The sequence below is a fragment of the Humulus lupulus genome, chromosome 1 (assembly GCF_963169125.1).
Source record: "Humulus lupulus chromosome 1, drHumLupu1.1, whole genome shotgun sequence".
Taxonomy (NCBI): Eukaryota; Viridiplantae; Streptophyta; class Magnoliopsida; order Rosales; family Cannabaceae; genus Humulus; species Humulus lupulus.
In genome coordinates, this window is record NC_084793.1 from 306,516,202 (window position 1) to 306,538,239 (window position 22,038).

Consider the following 22,038-nt stretch of genomic DNA (forward strand, 5'->3'; position numbering starts at 1 on the left):
GAGGTAAGAAAACTGCACCCTGTGTATGTGACATGCATGATTGTTGTTGAGGCATGTTGGTTGATAAATGTGGACGTTGACTGCATATTAAATGCTAGCGAATATTGTTTACTTGTATATGGCACTGACTAGTCAGGGACACTGACTTAAGCGTCAGAAACGACATAAGCGTCCTGAACGCAGGACCGAATGAAGATTAGATCTAATCGATATCAGCATTGAATGGCTCTAAGGCATTAATGCTGGACCGTCCCTAAGGTCGATGAAACTTATAAGCGCTTGACTAGTCTAAGACTAGTTACTCAGAGCCAGGGCCTAAGGCCTAGGTGGCTGCTTGTCACATGGCTAGGGAACAGAGTTCCATAGTTATGACTCTAGAGTCATGAGGAAGGTTATGTTGGTGACTAGTCATCATGCACCTATCCTGTTTAAGCTAGTGAAATGTTCACTTATTTGTTAAGCCCCGGTGACCTTATCGTCACATGGCTAAAGGGAGTTGTCCCCATCCGGTTGACTTTTAAGACTGTCACTTAACTGTTTGGACTGATAGTCCTGAATGATTATTACGATCATTGTTGATATTATATCATGCTATATTGTGTTTTCTTGCTGGGCCTTGGCTCATGGGTGCTATGTGGTGCAGGTAAAGGAAAAGAAAAGCTCACCCAGCCTTGAGTGGAGAGCTTAGGTGGTGATGTGTACATATGCGGCCGCTTGACCACCACGACCAAGGAGTTCTCAGAGGAACTAGGGGGTTTACCCTATTTTTGCCGCTTAGGTCGGCGGGTTTGTAAATTTGAAACAGTAATGACCATTTTGAGTTGTAAATAACTTGTAAATATTTTTTATGGGCCCATGAACAGTTTTATGCATTTAATAAAATATATCATTTCCTTTTTGTTGGTTTACCACCTTAGTCTGTTAATAACACTTAGAGCATGTTTTTACCCAAAGGACTCGGGTAACAGGTCAAATTTCTGGTTTACCGTAATTGTTCTGGGGTAACCAGGGCGTTACAAACGCGGCTCGGGAAACCAAGATAGAAGCCGGGATCGCTATGGATAGTCCTGGACCCTGGTAAACGGTTCGGGATCCTGGTAGATGGTTCGGGACCTTGGTGAATGGAGGGGGACGTGGGTAAACAAACCTGGGTCGGTTGTCCGAGGCTGGCAAGGTAAAGTGCCAAAGATACTGACATCATCTTATGAAGCGTGGGGGTTGTCCCCTCGCTTAAACCTGCAGAAGAGGTTGTCTCGGGATTGCACGCCATTGGTTCAGAACTGCGCCGCCACAACTCTGATCGATCTTGTCCCCCAAATCTTCCTCGCAGCTCAGAGAACCCAGACTGAAACTCCAGTTTGTCTCATGCCTTAGATTAAGATATTGTTTGGTTTGGCCCAATGGGCTTAACTTATTGTACGCTTCTTATTTTATTCCTTTGCATTGGGCTCCCATCTAAGAAGTCAGTGATATTTACACCCTTATTGGGCCCGGGTCAGCCCGGCCCAAGCCCAGTGCACTCTTGTGCCTATAAATACGGATAGCGGTGCACTGGGGAGGGGATCGAGACTTGAAATATAGCAGTTACACTACAAAAACTTGTACGAAAACTCCATTGTTAGAGGTTCTCTAAACTCTAATACAACTGCCTCGTGGACTAAGGCTTATTAACGCCCCAACCACGTAAAAACCTTGTCTTTTTTCCATAAATATTTTCTTCTAAGCTCTCTAATCTTCAATTATTAAGGTTTCCGAAAAACTCAACAAACATTTTGGTGCTTTCATTGAGAGCCTGAGAAAGCTAGAGTTGATCTTGAACGTTGGCGACGATGGTGAACACAAGACACACCACCTTCGACCCTACTAATCAAGGGCAAGGCAATGAAGAGCCACTGCCCAGCCAACCTCTTCCTCAAGGTCAGTCTGAAGACACACCTCATCTGTAACGCACTGGTTACCCTAGAACAGTTACGGTGAACGGTGAACTGGAAATTTGACCCGCTACTCGAGTCCTTTGGTTAAAAACGTGTTCTAAGTGTTATTAACAGGCTAAGGTGGAAAATCAATAAAAAGGAAAGGATAAATTTTATTAAGTATTTAAACTGTTCATGAGCTCGTAAAAAACATTTACAAGTTGTTTATAACACAAAATGGTCACTACTGTTTCAAATTTACAAACCCACCGACCTAAGCGGTAAAAATAGGGTAAACCCCCTAGTTCCTCTGAGAACTCCTTGGCCATGGTGGTCAAGTGGCCGCATATATACACATCACCACCTAAGCTCTCCACTCAAGGTTGGGTGAGCTTTTCTTTCCCTTTACCTGCACCACATAGCACACATGAGCCAAAGCCCAGCAAGAAAACACAGTATAGCATGATATAATATCAACAATGATCGTAATAATCATTCAGGACTGTCAGTCCAAACAGTTAAGTGACAGTCTTAAAAGTCAACCGGATGGGGACAACTCCCTTTAGCCATGTGACGATAAGGTCACCGGAGCTTAACAAATAAGTGAACCTTTCACTAGCTTAAACAGGATAGGTGCATGATGACTAGTCACCAACATAACCTTCCTCATGAGCAAATCTGAACTAAATAGTATAATTATATATATTTATATAGGATTGTTATATATGTGTTCATATATATAATAACATACTTCTCTAAAAAATAAGCAAAGGGAGTAAGAAGAAGCATAGAGATGAGGTTCCTGTAAACAGGAAAAATGAGCTTGCTGACTCCCAAGTCCAGTGCAGCTCTAACAAAGACATGGTTCCCTGCATAAGCTAACTGCACAATAGTCATGGCCATGTGCAGCTTGGCACGTTCCGGCACCATGGACGGCGACCAATTGGCCATTGTTGAGCTGCCATCGTCGGCCATTCAACAGAGATGAACAGAGAGCTATACTATAACACTATATTAAGTCAACCTTTTCTTGTAGATTAGATAATAAAAGTTTACTTAAATTTTTAAAGAGTTGTGGCTAGAGATATAGAGTAATAATTTTGATATTTTTAAGTGATATTCTAACTAACTGAAAGATTGATTGAATAAGGGGCCACCCTAAATTTGATTAGACATTATAATAAATATTTTTCAACTTGTAAAATAAAAGTTTTTTCTAAAAATTGTGAAAACAATATAAAATAAAATTATTAAAATTAAAAAAAATAAAAAATGCCAAAAAAAATATTGAGAAAAAATGTTATAAATGATTTTAAAAATTAATTTTTTAATTGATGGGGTGTCTATGTTTTTGGTTGCAAATATAATCTTATTTAAATAAATATGAGTTATTTTTCATATATTTTTAATTATACATGTGGGGCTGATGTAGCAATAATAAATCAGTAATTTAATAGCTACATCAGCAAATTATTAACCACATAGAATCAAACTTAACAGAAGTCTTATTTTACAATAGTGTGAATAATTTAGAGATAATTTTTAACGACTCAAAAAAAATTGCAGAAAAATATATTAGTCATATGTCATGGACAAAAATCTTAAATAGACTAAATTTTTAAATCGACTTTTACTTTTGATATCTTTAGTTTTTTTAGCCTAAATCACCATTAATATATTTTTATATTTACTCCCCACCCATTGCTTCTCTCTTTAGACATACTTTTATCACTTCTCTTATTCTTTTCACCAGTTTTTTTTATTTGGAAAAAACAGAAAGTCTTTTCAAATTGATTGAGAAATCTTATCAAATTGAAAATTATGAACAAATCTCATTTTCGATTTGATTTGTATATTTTTTCTTTTTTAAAAGTACATTTTTCACTATTTGAAATTCTTAAGGTTAAAAAGATGATAACTCACAATATGACACCAAAAAATTGAAAGAAGTTGCAAAAGAACAAAATAATGGTTGATAAAATTGAAAATGCTCATTTGTTGTCCAAAAATTATGAACTTAGAGCACAAGATAAATTGTGTTTAAGAGGAGACATAAAGTTATGGTTCTTGAGAGATTATGTTTTTGTATAATTATTTATGAGTAATTAATTGTAGCTATCAAAGACTAAAATATAATCTAACGTTTAAACAAAAATGTGGGAAGAAGACAGGGATGGCATTATAGTCACACCAAAATAAAAAATATATTTTTTCTTTGTCAAACAAAATAGGGTTAATACTCATTTATTACAGTTTATTTTATTGAAATACATATTTGATATCTTATGTTTTTAATAATGCTTATATAATATCTTGTAATTTAAAATCGTACAGATTTAATATTTTAGACTCAAATTTGATTAATAAAAGAGAAAATTACACAAAATATAGAATTTATTCTTAAACTTTGAAAAATATGGCAGCTTCTTTTCCTTAAGTTTTTTATAACATTTTTTTTATTTACATTTTTATGGGAGTTTTTTTTTCCCATATATTTGTAAAATTTTATCTGTATACCATATTTTATCTTTTATACATTTTTAATAATTAGTTTTTATATGTTTTGAGAATATTTTTTTTAATTTTAATCTATTTGTATTATTTTTTATCATTCATATTTTATAAAATATATTTTTTTACATAATTTTTTGAAGAAAAAAATATGAGACCTACATCACCATACTTTTTATTCTCATTTCTTTTTATTTTCTTCTATTTTTTATCTTCTTCAATCAACATTTTATCCACAGTAACTGGTTACCACTATCAAAACAATTTTGATTTTTTTTGTAATAGTAATCTTGTGCCACTGACAATTTTTTTTAGTGATGTGTGGTAACTGGTTATAACAACAAACATCAGTTTTATTTTTTAAGTGGTGTTGTAGTAACTAGTTACTACTATAAAAATAATTTTGATTTTTTTAGTAATGTACCATTATCAAAATATCAACTGGTTACTTAGTGAGATTTGGAAAAAAAAAACTGATACGAAAAAAATAAACTAAATTGATTGTGAAGGTAACTGATTACAGCTAGGGTTGAAAAATAAAATAGATATGAAAAAAAAAACAGTTGCGATGGTAACCAGTTACTTTGCCAGACTTGGAAACAAATAGGATCACAAACAAAAAAGTTAAATTGGTCATAATTGTAACTGGTTATAGATTCAGATCTAAAAAATAAAAAAAATAATTTGTCATGATACCTGGTTACTTAGTCAGGTGTGAAAACAAAATCAGATCTAAACAAACAAATATAAATTAATCATTATTCGAACCGGTTACAGCTAGATCTAAAAAATAAATCAAATATGAATAAAAAGAGTTAGACGTCATTGTACTCGGTTACTTAAACAGATCTAAAGAAAAAAAAACTAGAAATCAGAACAGATCGTGACTGTAACCGGTTACAGTTACGTTTAGAAAGAAAAAAATTCAATATGAAGTGCAAAATCATATTTGAAATGGCAAAACCATATGTGAAAAAGAAGAAGAATAACATAGAGAATAGAAATAAAACTAGAGAAGAAGAAGAAGAAGAAGAAAAAGAACTAAAGGGGAGGAGGTATGTCGCTATCAAGGATGAGGGCGGAGGTGTGTCGTCGTTGTTGGGAGCGGGGGCAGAGGTAGCATTGCCGGTGGAGGGCTAAGATGAGAGAAAACTTTTTTTTTTTCAAAACTTACCATATTTTGTAAAATTATTTTTTTCCCTATAGATATAGAAACTATGCTTGTTTTTCCCATATTTATGTAAACTTCTCTTAATAAAATTTTATCAATATGATCAAATTGTCTTCAATCATATAAGTTTCAAATTCAAATATAATTACTTAATTACATATAATTGAAGGCAGTTTGTTCATATTAATAAAATTTTATTGTTTAGATTTGAGTTCAGGATACCAAATATGTATGATTTCAAATTACAGGATACCAGATGAGCATTATTAAAAATATAAAATACTAAAGTTGTATTTCGATAAAATACAATATATCAAATGGTTATTGTTGATGCGATTTTTCGCCAACAGTATATTAAGAAATAATAAGGCAAATTAGTGTTTTATAGTAAACCGTAATGGAAAATAATCAGAATTTACTCAAGAATACAGAACTTTTACGTAGTTCAATGGTTAAAATCCACCTAGTCCACGAGTCAATATTATTGTTGTTTCTCTCTCGATTTTGGCAGAGTTTCGGTATTATAGAATAATCCTCCCTTTCTTGTCCAATATTCTCAGTATTTATAGGAGAATTTCATGGACAGGTTTGGGTAACACGTGAGTCAATCACGCATTTACATAATGTCTACATTCAATACAAATAATTCTCATTTATATTGAGATATGATTTGATCACAAAGTAAATATGTCCTGCTATTTTGGATAATAAATATGACAGCCTGGTCATGAATAAGCGTATAAGCAAATCCCGAATCTTTGGGAATCCTTTAGTATGCAGTATGCGTTATATCTGATTCACCCGAGCTGCGTATCTTCCACGGGCTTGTATTCTGACAACTATCCGACCCTGAGCTAGTGCTTTGATGACTTATCTTATTCGTAGTTCGTGGTAAAGTCAGGACGCCTAACACCAGGTCTGACCATTACGAACCTCGAGCTGTCCGTATAGATAATAATCAGATATTCTACTTGATTACTTTTCCACGTATTTATCTGCTAGTTGTACCCGAGCTGAGTGAATGAACTCGTACTAAGATTGGGGTACAACAGTTATATACCCAACAAAATATTGGCAACCATATATTTATTAACATATAAATATTTAGGACAATTCTTCTATAGGAGCTTCACTTTAAGCCTTACCGGTGGGGCTCTTAGTGTTCTCGACCCGTGAACAGTTTTCGGTGCGATTTTTTTTATGACCATGTATATTGTAGATATTTAGAGCATCTTGCAAATTTTCAGAAAATTCTGAATAGTTTACTGTACCGAAAACTAGGTTCAAACATGTTGTTTTCCACACGCATAAAAAAAATTAGTCACGCGTGCAACAACATGTTTGAACTTAGCTACAATATACACGGTCGTAAAAAAAATCGCACCGAAAACTATTCACGAGTCGAAAATACTGAGAGCCATTCCGATAAAGCTTAAAGTAAAGACCCTATGAAAAAATTCTCGTTTATATACTCTTCAATTCGCCTTGGTCGATGGTCAAGATTGGTCGTCCTCTCCTCTTGCATTAATAATTTCGATAATTAATACCTCAATAATTGTATACAGATAATGATAACATCAATAATTTGTGGGGTTTAGAGATCTGCTTCATGAAAGTTCGAAGAGAAAGAATTAATGACTGGAGCTTTAAAAAAACACCAATCAACTCCAAGAAATTTATATAAATTAATAAGGAATGTGATAAATAATGTTTCACCTAACACCAACTGCAACTAAATGTAAATAGTGATTTTAACTGCACTAGTTATAAAAATATAGATGCGTGTATATATATTCTAAAAATGAATTAATAATATGCAAAAAAAAATCAATTTATACATTAAAAATAGAGAAATTTGTGACAATAGTCTTTTTTTTTTTTTTTAATGGTTTTGTACTCTGGTCTACTTTTAATATTTTTTTACAAAATGGTCTCTGTCTAAATTTTTCGACTAATTGTTTAAATTTTCGACCAGCTGTTTAAATTTTTTGACCAGCTGTCTAAATTTTCGACTAGCTGTCCAAATTATGAGAGACCATTTTGCAAATAATTATTAAAACTAGGATAGAGTGCAAAATAACTTTAAAAAAATAAACCATTATTTAAACAATGAAAAAAAAATATTGTGCCCTACATCGCGATGGGAATGGCAAAACTTGCTTGAGTCATTGTTCTCACACTCTCTTAATTGGAGGTGGTCATTTGTAAGGGACCATAGCCTTAATAGCTACAAAGATTTGGCCTCATATTTGTTTTTGATTTGATTGTGCTCGTACTAGGGGATATATAAATCATCCTACTAGATTGCAGCTCATATTTGGCTTCTCTGACCTTGTTCTCATCATAAAATGAGATATTTCATTCATATTTTTTTACAACAATAAATTCGAATAACTTATAATAATGGTAAGTGTTCAAATGATCCTAAGCTTCCTAAATTACTTATTTTTTTCTTAACATATTCTTTTTTAAAATTATATAGTTAGGCACGTAAATGTGATGTTGAAAGAAATGAGTCACCTTTTTCAAAACAAAACAAAAAAAAGTCACACATAAAAAGTATCATATGTGGGTTAATCTACTTTTTAAATTACAATGAATAAAGTGAAGAACAAGACCTTTTTTAAAAAATAAAAATAAAATCTATGCTTACAAAAAATACAAAATAATCCAAAGAACCATCCACATTCATGATTCTACATATTCAATAGACAAATAATGATATTATCCAGCAAAACATTGAATGTAGTGACACGACAGTTTAGTATTATCAATCATATTTATCAAAATTGAGATTTATTATTTTAAAAAATTGTGTCGCATTATAATATTTAGGTATATATTTTGAGGACACATTTCATTACTCTTAATAGATATATATATATATACAAGTGTTGTTTTTTTGGATTTTAAAGTGTTCTAATACCACATAAAATTATACTTTATAATTAGTTAGCGATATCTCGTAATAATTATTAAATTAAAATATATAAAATCTAATATTATATTACACCAATATATGAGCAAGTGACTAGTAACCCTTAGCAATTATCATAACCTATAGTAAAGCTTGCCGCATTAATTCATGCATCATGAACTTCTCAATTATTTCATGGATGAGTTTTTAGGTTTTGGGGCAGAGCCAAAGCATATTAAATAGGAATATCCTTCAGTAACCGCATGAATAGGCCAAAAGCCTACGAAGGAGAGATATTATTATTATTATTATTATTATTATTATTATTATAACACAAACAGACAATGTATAAATTTTTTTAAAAAATCTGACGAAAAAAAAAACGCAGTATATCATATCCCTTCCTTTGTCAGCTTTAACCTTGATTTAGCAAAAGTTAAATTACACAAAACGAAAAACTTTTTAAAAGAAAAAATATCTGATATGGAAAGATTTGATGATATATATATATATAAAGTACAGACCCAACATTGAAGACTGTAAAATCTTATTATTTTTCTACCACAACATATATACATGATACATATATGTTATGTTGATTCATTTGTTATTACATATCTGCCCATACATGATATCTCATACAATAGCTTTTTTTTTTTTTTTTTTTTTTTTTTTTTTTTTTTTTTAAGTAGTCTTGTACTTTGACCTATTTTGATAATTTTTGTTGTAAAATAGTTTCTATCTAAAATTTAACTAGTTATATAAATTTTTTGATTAATTGTCTAAAATTTTTGACTACCTGTCTAAATTTTTCGACTAGCTGTCTAAAATTTTTGACCACCTATCTAAATTATGTAAGATCATTTTACAAAAAATTATTAAAATTAGACTAGAGTGCTAAATAACTTAAAAAAAAATAAACCATTTTACCACGAAGCTTGTATATATTTAAGTTTATGTGATAGAAGTAGGAAGTAATGGATCTATTAAATTAGATTTCCCAACACTTCTTGTGTTACTATTATCAGATAATGAACCGAAATTAGAAGTCTCTTTGGCTAACTTACTTTCTAAGCTTTTTCCCCATACTACTAAGTAAAGCCCTGAAATAATTAACACTGCTCCAATAATCCTGTCACAAAAAGAAAAGAAAAACTTAATCACAAAGGGCCAAAGCATATATAATATATACATGTTGAAATTTAAAAAAAAAAAGAAGGTATTCTACTCACCCTCCTAAGTTGAATTTTTCACCTAAAAGTAGGGAAGCCATTAAAGCTACAAGCAAGGTCTGTAATGGAAAATACAGTAAAACAAACACAGGACCACCCTTGTCAATTACCCATATCTGTATAGCGAAGGCCATTCCTGAGGACACTGCACCCTGCAAAAACCATGTATGATTACATGTACAAAAATTGAAAATGCTCATTTGTTGTCCAAAAATTATGAAATTAGAGTACAAGATAAATTGTGTTTAAGAGGAGACATAAAGTTATGGTTCTTGAGAGATTATGTTTTTGTATAATTATTTATGAGTAATTAATTGTTGCTATTAAAGACTAAAATATAATCTAACGTTTAAAAAAAATTGTGGGAAGAAGTCAGGGATGGCATTATAGTCACACCAAAATAAAAAATATATTTTTTCTTTGTCAAACAATACTACTATGTGTTTTATTGAAATACATATTTGATATCCTATATTATTAATAATTCTCATTTGATATCTTATAATTTGAAATCGTACATATTTTGTATGTTAGACTCAAATTTGATTAATAAAAGAGGAAATTACACCAAATATGAGACTTATTCTTAAACTTTGAAAAATATGGCAGTTTTTTTTCCTTAGGTATTTTATGGCATATTTTTTTTTGTTTACATTTTTATGGGAGTTTTTTTCTTATATATTTGTAAAGTTTTATTTGTATACCATATTTTATCTTTTATACAATTTTAGTAGTTAATTTTTATATGTTTTGAGAATATTTTTATAATTTTAATCTATTTGTATTATTTTTTATCATTCATATTTTAAAAAATATTTTTTTTTACTTAATTCTTTGAAGAAAATAATCAGAGACATTCATCACCATACTTTTTATTCCCATTTCTTCTATTTTTTATCTTCTTCAATCAACATTTTATCCACAATAACTGGTTACCACTGTCAAAACAATTTTGATTTTTTTTTTTTGTGATAGTTGTTTACCGAATTTTTCAGAAACTAGAGTTATGAAAGATAAGAGAGCTCAAAAGATAGGATTTAAAATATGCAAAGATGGTTTTTACGTGGTTGAGGCATTAATGAGCCTTAGTCCACGAGTCAGTTGTATTAGAGCTTAGAGAGCTTTTGACAATGGAGTTTTTTTGCAAGTTTTAACAGAGTAATTGCTTACAAGAGAAAATCTGGGAATCCCCGCTACAGTGCACAATTGGTCCTATTTATAAGTAGTTTAGGTGCAATGGGCTTGGGCCGGACTAATCCGAGTCCAATAGGGATGTAATCATGGTTTGCTCGCTAATGGAGGCTTAATACAAACAATATTGATAAATAATACATATTAATCAGGGCCCATTGGGACGGCTTGGGCGTGATCAAGCCGTATAGCTGTCAATAGTACATAACCTTAGACTGGTCCGCGTAGTTTAGGTGCAATGGGCTTGGGCCGGACTAATCCGAGTCCAATAGGGATGTAATCATGGTTTGCTCGCTAATGGAGGCTTAATACAAACAATATTGATAAATAATACATATTAATCAGGGCCCATTGGGACGGCTTGGGCGTGATCAAGCCGTATAGCTGTCAATAGTACATAACCTTAGACTGGTCAGCGTGGGCTTCTAAGAGGATCCTAGGGACATGATCTGTCAGACTAGTGGCAGTACTATTTCCTAGTAGCAGTGTACATTCCTTACATTCCATATTTTATTAATATGACCAAACTGTCATCAATTATATGAGTTTCAAATTCAAATATAATCACTTAATTACATATAATTGATGATAGTTTTGGTCATATTGATAAAATTTTATTATTTAAATTTGAGTTCAGTGTACTAAATATGTACGATTTCAAATTACAAGATTCCAAATGAGTATTATTAAAAACATAAAGTACCAAATTTGTATTTCGATAAAATACAATACACCAAATAGTTATATACCCAACAAAATATTGGGAACCAAATGTTTATATACTAAGAAAGAGTATATAACTATAATGGAGTATATTTATATATCAATTCGCCGAGGTCGATGGTGAGGACTGGTCACTTATTTCGATAATTAATTAATACCTCAATAATTGTATACAGATAATTACAAATAACATCAATAATTTGTGGGGTTTAGAGATCTGCTTCATGAAAGTTCGAAGAGAAAGAATTAACGGCTGGAGCTATGAAAAATTTAAAAACACCAATCAACTCCAAGAAATTTAACTAAAATTAATAAGCAATGTAATAAATAATGCTTCACCTAAACACCAACTGCAACTGAATGTAAATAGTGATTTTAAATGCACTAGTTATAAAAATATAGATGCGTGTATATATATATATATATTCTAAAAATGAATTAATAATATGCAAATATCAATTTATATATTAAAAAAATTATAATTATTTAGACAATGGAAAAAAAATTATTGTACACTACATGGTGGTGGAAATGAAAAAACTTGCTTGAGCCTCATTGTTCTCACTCTCTTAATTGGAGCTGGTCATTTGTAAGCGACCATAGCCTCAGTAGCTACAAAGATTTGCCCTCATATTTTGTGTATAATATTGTGCTTGTACTAGATTGCAGCTCATATTTGGAAAAAAAAAAATATGTTGTTCTCAATTTTCTGCTTTCTTCATGTAAGATACTTCATTTATTTATTTAACATATATTTAAATTAATTTATATATTTTTTTTATATATACTAATATTATAAATTAATAAAATATTTTAAAATAATTGGTGGAACATTCACAGAAAAATAATAATAACATTTTTTTTTTTCCATATTTGGCTTCTCTGACCAAAATATGTTCTGCGTCATGCACGCACGCGAGTGCATTCTAAAGCACCTTTTACGAGGCATACGAATGCAGTCTTGCTTGAGGCAAGTTGTTCACCTCCACTTGGGTTGGGTGGTGTGGTCTGATCCCTTGTGTCCACTACTACAAAAATAAAATTTGTAAGACTATTTAGAAACAACAATAAATACTTTTCATTCATGACCAAAATAAATGAGTTATGAAATCTAAAATCGTTAAAAGTATTTATTTTTTATAAAAAGGACGTGAAATATATTAATTTTTTATTTATAATTTTTAAATCCTATTAAATATATATTTACAATTTAATTAATATAATAAATGTAATTTCAGAAATTAAATTTTTTCATCAATATAAAATAATATTTACATGTACTAGCTAGTGCCTTACAATATAATTTTGGACTAATGGTAGCATTTTGTGTGGCAATTTTTGTTTCATCCCATCAAGTTGTCCAACATTTGTGTTTGGTGAGCTACAAAAAATAAAATGAAAATATATTAATAAAATTAGTTGTTAATTAATATTAATTCTATAGTTTTAACATAATTATATTTGAAACCAATTGATCCGAAAAAACATGTAGATATAGATCATATATAATGTGTACAACAATACAATAAAGTCATAATTAAGAAACACATATCTAGCACATTTCAACAATTCCTCAATCTCTTAATTCTAGCATTAAAAATTATCTCCTTAATCCATATTATTTTTCTAGAAAACCGAATAGCATAACAACTATAATTTGAACAATTCCCAAAATCACAAAACCTCCATAAACACATATACAAATATACAAGAGCAATAGATAATTTCACATAACAGTTCAGGACATCAGAAAATCTCATAAATCACAAATAAGATCCTAATTGCATAATAATTTTCTAAATTGCAATTTAATTCTAAAACTCAAAATAACTAAATTTGGGATTATAAATTTATACCCAAAGACTTTGGAGGGCAATGCGAAGCACCTAGAACTAGCTAGTGTCAAAGTACTACCATGTGGTGGCGGCAAGGGTGGAGCCGCCACTCAAAATGGGTGGCTTGGGAGAATGGGCTACTGGGTTTTGTTCACCTCGAGTCCAAGAGCCCAACCGTGCCATTGGTTCGTCGATTTGAAGTTGGAGATGTTCAGAAATGGTGTGGAAGCTTCGGACTGCAGCAACTTTGACTACGTCGTTCTCCTCATTGGCAACATGTGGAGGCCGATCCTCGACGGGGTGGATGTCTTGGCAACTTCTGCTTCTCCTGGTTGGGCGCGTGTCGCTGGCCGACAGAGGGAAGTCGGCAACAAGCCCTAGGAAAATCACAAGGAGAAGATAGAGAAATAGAGGAAAAGAAAGAGAAAGAGAAAGGGAAAGAGAGGGGGGGGGGGGGGGGGGCGGCTTTTAATAAAAAAAACTCATTCACGACTCTTTCAAAGGGTCATAAAAAATGGGTTTTCACGTCCCATCTAGTGAGACGTGAAATACATTTCATGACCCTTTAAAATGAACATGAATAGGTTTCGAATTTATTTATTTAAAAAATAAACTAATTACTTTTCATGAACCATATTAAATTTCACGTCCCAGTGTGACTTAATAAACTACATTTCATGACCCATAAAAAAAAGACTTGAAATAAGCTCTAGCCTTTTTAATGACCAATTTTTAATTGTGGGTCATTAAAAAGAGTCATAATATTGTAATAGTGGTTGGAGAGCTTCCTTCATGGCAGCTATTGTTTTAGCCTATTAGGCCTTGATCTCCGGGAGTTCCTCATGTGCCTCTTCTATGGTATGTTGCACTTGCTCAGTGCCAAATTGTGACATCTGCACGAAATCACTTGAATGTGGCAACAAAGTTTTACATGGTTCGGCCCTAAAAATATTAGAGTCTGATTGGTATTTTATTGGAATCTAATTTTATGTTTTCAAATACTTAAAATTAGTGGGACTCATTATAATTAGTGATTGGTAGTTTGTTTTTTAAAATTAAATTCAAATATGTATCCAAAATTTGTTAAGGAAAATTGAAAACGAGAAAAATTCGTTTTCTCAGTTTTGTGAAATTATTTTCCAAAATCTCACATATTTAGTTTCTGTTATATTTTTAAATTTAATACCAATCACAGATTCAATTTTTTAAAATTAAAAAACAGTTTACTGACATTGGACCAATCACATTTTCAGAAATATGATTTTAGTCACTAAATTCAGATTTTCATTTCAGAATCTCAATTTTAAAAAATACAGTTTTCTAATCACGAACCAATCATACCCTTACCTACTTCAAATCTTTACAACATATTTGTATACCGAGAATGAAGTACTATCTCTATTACTATATATGGCCTTAAGTTATAATATATCACATGGAGTTGAAATTTTATTCTCATAATAAAATGAGATATTTCATATTATTGTTACAACAATAAATTCGAATAACTTATAATGGTAAGTGTTCAAATGATCCTAAGCTTCCTAAATTATTTTTTTCTTCTTAACATATTCTTTTCTTAAATTATATAGTTAGGCACGTAAATGTGATGTTGAAAGGAAGGAGTGACCTTTTTATAAAACAAAAAAAAAAGTCACACATAAAAAGTATCATATGTGGCTTAATCTACTTTTTAAAATAAATATATAAGATACAATATTATTATATTAGACCAACAACAATAATAAGTGACCTTGTGAATAAGAGCACTCTTAATGAATGCTCTATTCCATTTTTTAAAATACTTTCAAAAAACATATTTTTTTTTATTTTACCTCTAAGTTTTACATTATACCATACATCAGATTCTCTATATATTTCTTTACATCATTTAAATATTATATCTTTAAACATATTTTATTAATTAAAATAAAATAAAATAATTGAAAAAGAAAAAAGAAATAATAAATAATTATATACTAAATGGGAAAGAGAAAGCTTATAAAGAAAAATAATAATATTAAAATATTATATAAATGATATGTAAATGTTATGTAAACGTAGATATGAATTAATTGGAGTTTGTGTATAGCTATTATAAATATATGTATAAAGAAGCTGATGGAAGGTGTTTTGTGAGTTTTAGCTAAATATTATAGAGAAAATGTATTACAAAATACATCACCAAAACATATTTTTTTTATAATTTATCTCAAACTTTTACATTATATCATATATCAACTTCTCTATTTTTTTCTACATTATTTAAATATTATATTTCTTTAAAATATTTTATTCATTATTAGAAATAAAATAATAAAATATAATATTATCATACTCATATATATATATATACAAAAGTTTATAAAAAATAATAAAATATTTATAAAGAAATATTATTCATTTAAGTAAAAAAAAATATAACTTTACATCACCTATTGGAATACTATTTAATTATTATTTTTTTATATTATAAAAAATTAGACATTTTAGTTTTCTATTTCTAGGAAGATTGCTTTGAGTCACTAGTAACCTTTAGCAACTATCACAACCAATAACCTATAGTAAAGCTCGCCGACATTAATTCATTCATCATGAACTTCTCAATTATTCCACGGATGAGTTAGTTTTTAAGTTTTGGGACAGAGACAAAGCATATTAAATAGGAATATCCTTGAGTAACTGCATGAATAGGCCAAAAGCCCACAAAGGAGAGATAATATTATTATTATTATTATAACACAATATATTGTGGAATAAGACAAACAGACAAGGTATAAATTTTATAAAAAATTCTGACGAAGAAAAAAACAGAATATCATATCCATTCCTTTGTTAGCTTTAACCTTGATTTAGCAGAAGTTAAATTAGACAAAACAGCAAACTTTCCAAAAGAAAAAATATCTGATATGGAATGATTTTATGAGATATATAAGTACAGCCCCATCATTGAAGACTGTAAAATCTTATTATTTTTCTACCACAACATATATACATGATACATATATGTTCTGTAGATTCATTAGTTAATACACTCCAAAATAGGGCCTAATGTTGAATTACGTATCTGCCCATGCTTCTTTGCTTATACATATCTGATATCTGATATCTGATATCTCATATCTCATATATATATATATATATATATATTTAAGCTTATCTAATAGAAGGAGGAAGTAATGGATCTATTAAATTAGATTTCCCAACACTTCTTGTGTTACTATTATCAGATAATGAACGGAAATTGGAAGTCTCTTTCGCTAACTTACTTTCTAAGCTTTTTCCCCATACTACTAAGTAAAGCCCTGAAATAATTAACACTGCTCCAATAATCCTGTCACAAAAAGAAAAGAAAAACTTAATCACAAAGAGCCAAAACATATATAATATATACATGTTGAAATTAAAAAAAAAAAAAAAAAAAAAGGTATTCTACTCACCCTCCTAAGTAGAATTCTTCACCTAAAAGTAGGGAAGCCATTAAAGCTACAAGCAAGGTCTGTAATGGAAAATACAGTGAAACAAACACAGGACCACCCTTGTCAATCACCCATATCTGTATAGCAAAGGCCATTCCTGAGGACACTGCACCCTGCAAAAACCATGTATGATTATTAGTCAACCATGGTTTTTTTTTAAAAGAGTAACAAAGGGTTACCGAAATATGTTATGATAAGATTACGAACTGCGTAAAAAATGTCCCAGAATTCAGCAGTGGAGTGAATTTTCCAGGCTGTGGAGTCTCTTTCAACCCATGCTGCAATCGCCAAGAACTGTACAAGACCAAAGAAGCAAGTGTATGAGGTGACTGAGAGTCTGGCTGGATATCTCTTCAGAACTGGAGCTTGTAACACTATCCAACCAGACCAAGATAGGCAGTGGATTATCAAACAAATGCAGCCAAAGGTCCAGTTCTTCTCCTTGACATCTCCCATTGAAGATAGCTGAGAAAACTGGTCTAGAGTTGTGGTAGTACTTGGCTTGTATATGGTTGGTCCTTTGTATAGTGTCATTAAAGTTGCTCCGGCAACTGAAGCCACTGTTCCAATCACCTTAGCTTTACCATCTCTTCTACTCAAATTCACATGCTCAAATCTCCAATTAATCAAAAAAAAACAAATATAAGTAATCCAATGTATGTATATACTTACTAGCTAGCTAGGGCTTAGTTATATATATTCTAAATTCTTTACCTGAACAAGACAGCCATGATAAAAGTTGTGGCTGGTATAGCATTCTCTATAGCAGAAGTAAAAGTTGGTGTAGTGTTATCCAATCCCAAAAGATAAAATCCTTGATTTGATGTGATCCTGTCAAGAAAAAACAGGCTTTCATTTAATAACACTCTGTTTTTGCCAAAAAAAGAAAAGGAAACATATGTACATTAACATACCCAATCAGTCCAAGGACAAAGAATTGCATCAAAAAGGAGAGTGACATTTTTGGTCTTTCTTTCCTGCGCATAACAAAAGATGAAACTTTTAACGCAAGCACACACACACACACATATATATATATATGTATATATTTGTGTATGATTGTACGTACTTCTCCAAAACATAAGCAAAGGGAATAAGAAGAAGCATGGCGATGAGGTTCCTGTAAACAGGAAAAATGAGCTTGCTGACTCCCAAGTCCAGTGCAGCTCTAACAAAGACATGGTTCCCAGCATAAGCAAACTGCAACACAGTCAAGGCCATGTGCAGCTTCGCACGTTCAGGCACCATGAACGATGAGCTCTTGGCCGGTGTCGAACCGGTGCCGTCGTCGGCCATTAATGGATCAGAAAATCAAGATGAAGAGGACCACCCTTTCGTGAAGTGGAGAACTGTATTACTTCTACTAAAATATTCAAATGTTTTCTTCTTTGTAGATTAGATGGATAGGAATATAGTGCTTCACTTTTATATTATATATAAGTAGTTGTCTCTTTCTTTCTTTCTCTCTCTCTCGTGATAATTACTGTATAAATGCTTTTTTTTTTAAATTACTAAAATTTAATAATAAAGCATATTTTTAGAAAAAAAACCAATCTCCTCCATTTCCATTATTTTAACACACTCATTCATTTAATTAACATATATTTAAATTGATAAATTGAGGACACAGATTTTTTTTCATATTTTCTTTTATTTTCATTTATTTAGTAAAAGTTGTATATATTTTGTTTTTTTTTCAGCAAGTTAGATATATTTTAAGTAGGAGTATTGACATTTTGCACCCAACACCAAAGCCGTGACAACCTATAATTGAAACAACATTTAATTTCACCACTAGCTTGGTATTAAACACCAATATGTGACACAAAAAAAACGTGATTAATTAGTTGGCACCTAATTTTAATAATTAATTCTAATTTAATAAAAAAAATTAAGATTTATATCTTTTTAAACCATGTATTTTTCTTCATTACTTGATTAGACTACGTGTTTTGCTTAATAAATTTTTTGAGCTAAAACCCCAGCCTCAACTAAAATATGAAAATAAAAAGATATGAAAAATAAAAGCTACCAAACAAGAAAAACTATATGGGTTTTATTAATTACTAGCTTGTGAGTCGAACTAGGGCATCCAAAAGAGGTCGTGAACTATGGCAACTTGAGGAAGAAGATTTGGCAGGGAGGAGGCGAATTTGGGCACGACATGAGGTTGCAGAAGGTTAATGAACCAGGGTGCAAGGCTCGATGGACTAGCTGGGTGCAAGGCTCGATGGGCCATCTGGGTGCGTGGCTTGACAAACCAAGAGGCGGGGCTCGCCAGACCTGGGCTTGGGGCTCACCAGCTTTGTCAGAGAAGAAGAAAAAGAGGGAGAAGCAAAACAGAAGAACATAAGAAAAAGAAAATTTAATATAATTTGTTTAATTTAAATTATTTAAAAAAAAAAAAATACATTAAAAGTATTTTAAAATATAATAAAACATTAAATGCAAGGGTATTTTAGGAATATTCACTTTTTTGTTGACCAAAATTAGTGCCGGAGACTTATTTTTACAATTTTTATAAATAAATGGTCTAAAATTTCATTAAGTAAAACACGTGGTCTAAACGAGTAATGGGAAAAAATACATAGTCTAAAAGAATATAAACTTATTTTTTTTGTTTAGATATATTTACAGGAAAATTCTATACTAGGGGTGTCATTTTAGTCATAATCGGTAGGGCATTTCTATTTTCGGTATGTATAGAAATTATAACCAATTTTTTTTATATGACAATATATATTGTAGTTAGGGAAAATATTAGTTTGTCCCTTGTCTTTTTTCCAAATACGCGACCGACCCATGTGTTTTGTCAAATGATAATTCAGACCCTGTAATTTACAAAATTGGTCAAAATAGTACCTTATACCCAATTTTGGTAAAAAAAAAATCAAATATAATCTTTTATCCTCAGCTCTTCGACTATTTTCTTCACTTCTCTGAACTCATCGCATCACTAATGACTCAAGAATTGATCTTATAATTGAAAATATTTTGACAAAAATCGGGTCTAGGGTATTATTTTGATTTATTTTGTAAAACACAGGGTCTGAATTGTCATTTAACAAAGCACAAGGGCTGATTGCGTATTTGGGAAAAATACAAGGGCCAAAATAATATTTTCCCTTGTAGTTATAGTAGATACTCCACCAATTTTTTTTAAAAAAATCTAAATACTTTACAATATCGAAAATTAGAGTTCAAAATAATTAGTTGTACTCGTATAAAAAAACCTACTAATACATTTGACTGTTTGAATCATGTTTTAAACATCGTAAAGTATTCAGAATTTTTCGAAAATTAGTGAAATGCTTGCTATAACTACAATATATAATATCATATAAAAAAATTAGATTATAATTTCTCTACTGGAAATAAAAACACTCTTGCTAGTAAAAGCTAAACTGGTACCACTAGTGTAGAATTTTCCTATATTTATATAATATATATTTTCTTTTATTTTTAAAAGTGATGGCCAGAGATGGTTAGATGGTATAAATAATGCTAACGATGGTGTATAACTATTAAAATAATACTTTGGAAAATAATTATTTAAATAATAAGTATTCTTTTTTTTTTGTCAGACCAAATATTGGATGGGAACAAAATCTTTTCAAAATGTCAGCTAGTATAAATATTTTTTTATATAAAAAATACAGGTGTTGAAATAATTAACCACCTGCACAGTTGTTTAAAGTATAGTTATATTTCATCAAATTTTAAATAAATTTATAAATATGCCCTGGTAATTTAAATTTCAATTTGTATATATTTATTTATTCTTACATTATAATATATAATTTGGGTCACCATTTAGAAGAAGGAGTTTTCAATGGATAAGTAATCATGGTGGATATATTTTTAGTGACTTGCTATAATAGATTAACAAGTTATTATTTATAAATTTTTATTTTAAGAATTAAATTAATTATTATTTTAAAAAAATTAAATCAATTATTCATTAATATAATAATTATGTAATTATAATCTATATAATTTTTATTAATTTTTTTTTACATTTAAGATCCTTCAATTACTTTATAGTTTAGATTTTAGTCTTTTTTAAATATTTTATTTTTTCCCTCTATCCAAAACATTGGCCAACACGAGAACTTATTTTATTGTTTTAATGAATATTTCATATAATTTATTTTATCCTTATCTTTGTATAAAAAAATTACATATTTATCCTAAATTGTGAAGATAACGGCTATAGAATATAATTTTTTTTCTTAAAATATATTCTATCTAATTTCCTTAAAAAAAGTACGATTTGCTTGAATATTCGACTGACTTTTGTGTTTTATTAAATGGCATTCTCAGACCTTGTGTTTTGTAAAACAAATCAATTTGAAACATAAACGTAATTTTGATCAAATTATTTTTCAATAGGACCAAAATACCTCTTAACCTCTAAATTCGCTCTCTTTCTCTCTCTCTACCCTTCATCGCTATTACGAAGGTATCTTCTTTTTTATTTTTATTAACCGATGTTTATATATATATATATGTTTTTATTAATTGATGTCTCATTTGTTGTAGCATTAGTCTTGTTTCCTACTTAGATTTAGACTTGACAAAATGCTTCATTCTTTTTAGGAAATTTATTTATTTGGTATCTTATGTTTTTATAAAGTATCATTTTGGTACTATCTGTTTTCAATAATGCACATATGATACCATGTATTTTAAAATTATACATATTTGATACCCTAGACTCAAATTTGATATATAAAATTTTGTCAATATAATCAAACTATCATCAGTTATATGTAATTAAGTAATTAAATTTAAATTTGGAACTTATATAATTGACAGTAATTTGATTAAATTGCTCAAATTTTATTAATTAAATTTGAATTTAGGGTACTATATATGTATGATTTTAAAATACAGAGTACTATATAAGCATTATTGAAAACAGATGATACAAAAATGATACTATGCAAACCCTTCTTTTTAATCACAAGATTCTTATGCATCTAGAGTGTGTGTACTTTAAGAAAGTAGAGACAATGAAAAATCAGTATCGGTAAGTGTGTGACCGACAATAGTAAAAATTGATC

The 22,038-nt window shown here is 30.2% G+C and overlaps 1 protein-coding gene across 2 annotated transcripts; it reads right to left on the reverse strand.

Moving 5' to 3' along the window:
• Positions 1-9,459: 9,459 nt before the first annotated feature.
• LOC133812712 (protein WALLS ARE THIN 1-like) lies at positions 9,460-18,351 on the reverse strand. Of its 2 annotated transcripts, XM_062246512.1 has the most exons (6): positions 18,042-18,351; positions 17,887-17,949; positions 17,687-17,803; positions 17,180-17,588; positions 16,934-17,085; positions 16,422-16,827 (listed from the first exon to the last, which is right to left on the reverse strand). In XM_062246512.1, exons 1-6 carry the CDS (start codon positions 18,266-18,268, stop codon positions 16,650-16,652), a joined length of 1,146 nt encoding a protein of 381 aa, XP_062102496.1. In that variant the 5' UTR covers positions 18,269-18,351; the 3' UTR covers positions 16,422-16,649. The 2 variants fall into 2 exon arrangements, with proteins under 2 accessions (XP_062102497.1, XP_062102496.1); XM_062246513.1 differs by lacking the exons at positions 16,422-16,827; positions 16,934-17,085 and adding an exon at positions 9,460-9,896.
• Between the last annotated feature and the right edge of the window lie 3,687 nt (positions 18,352-22,038).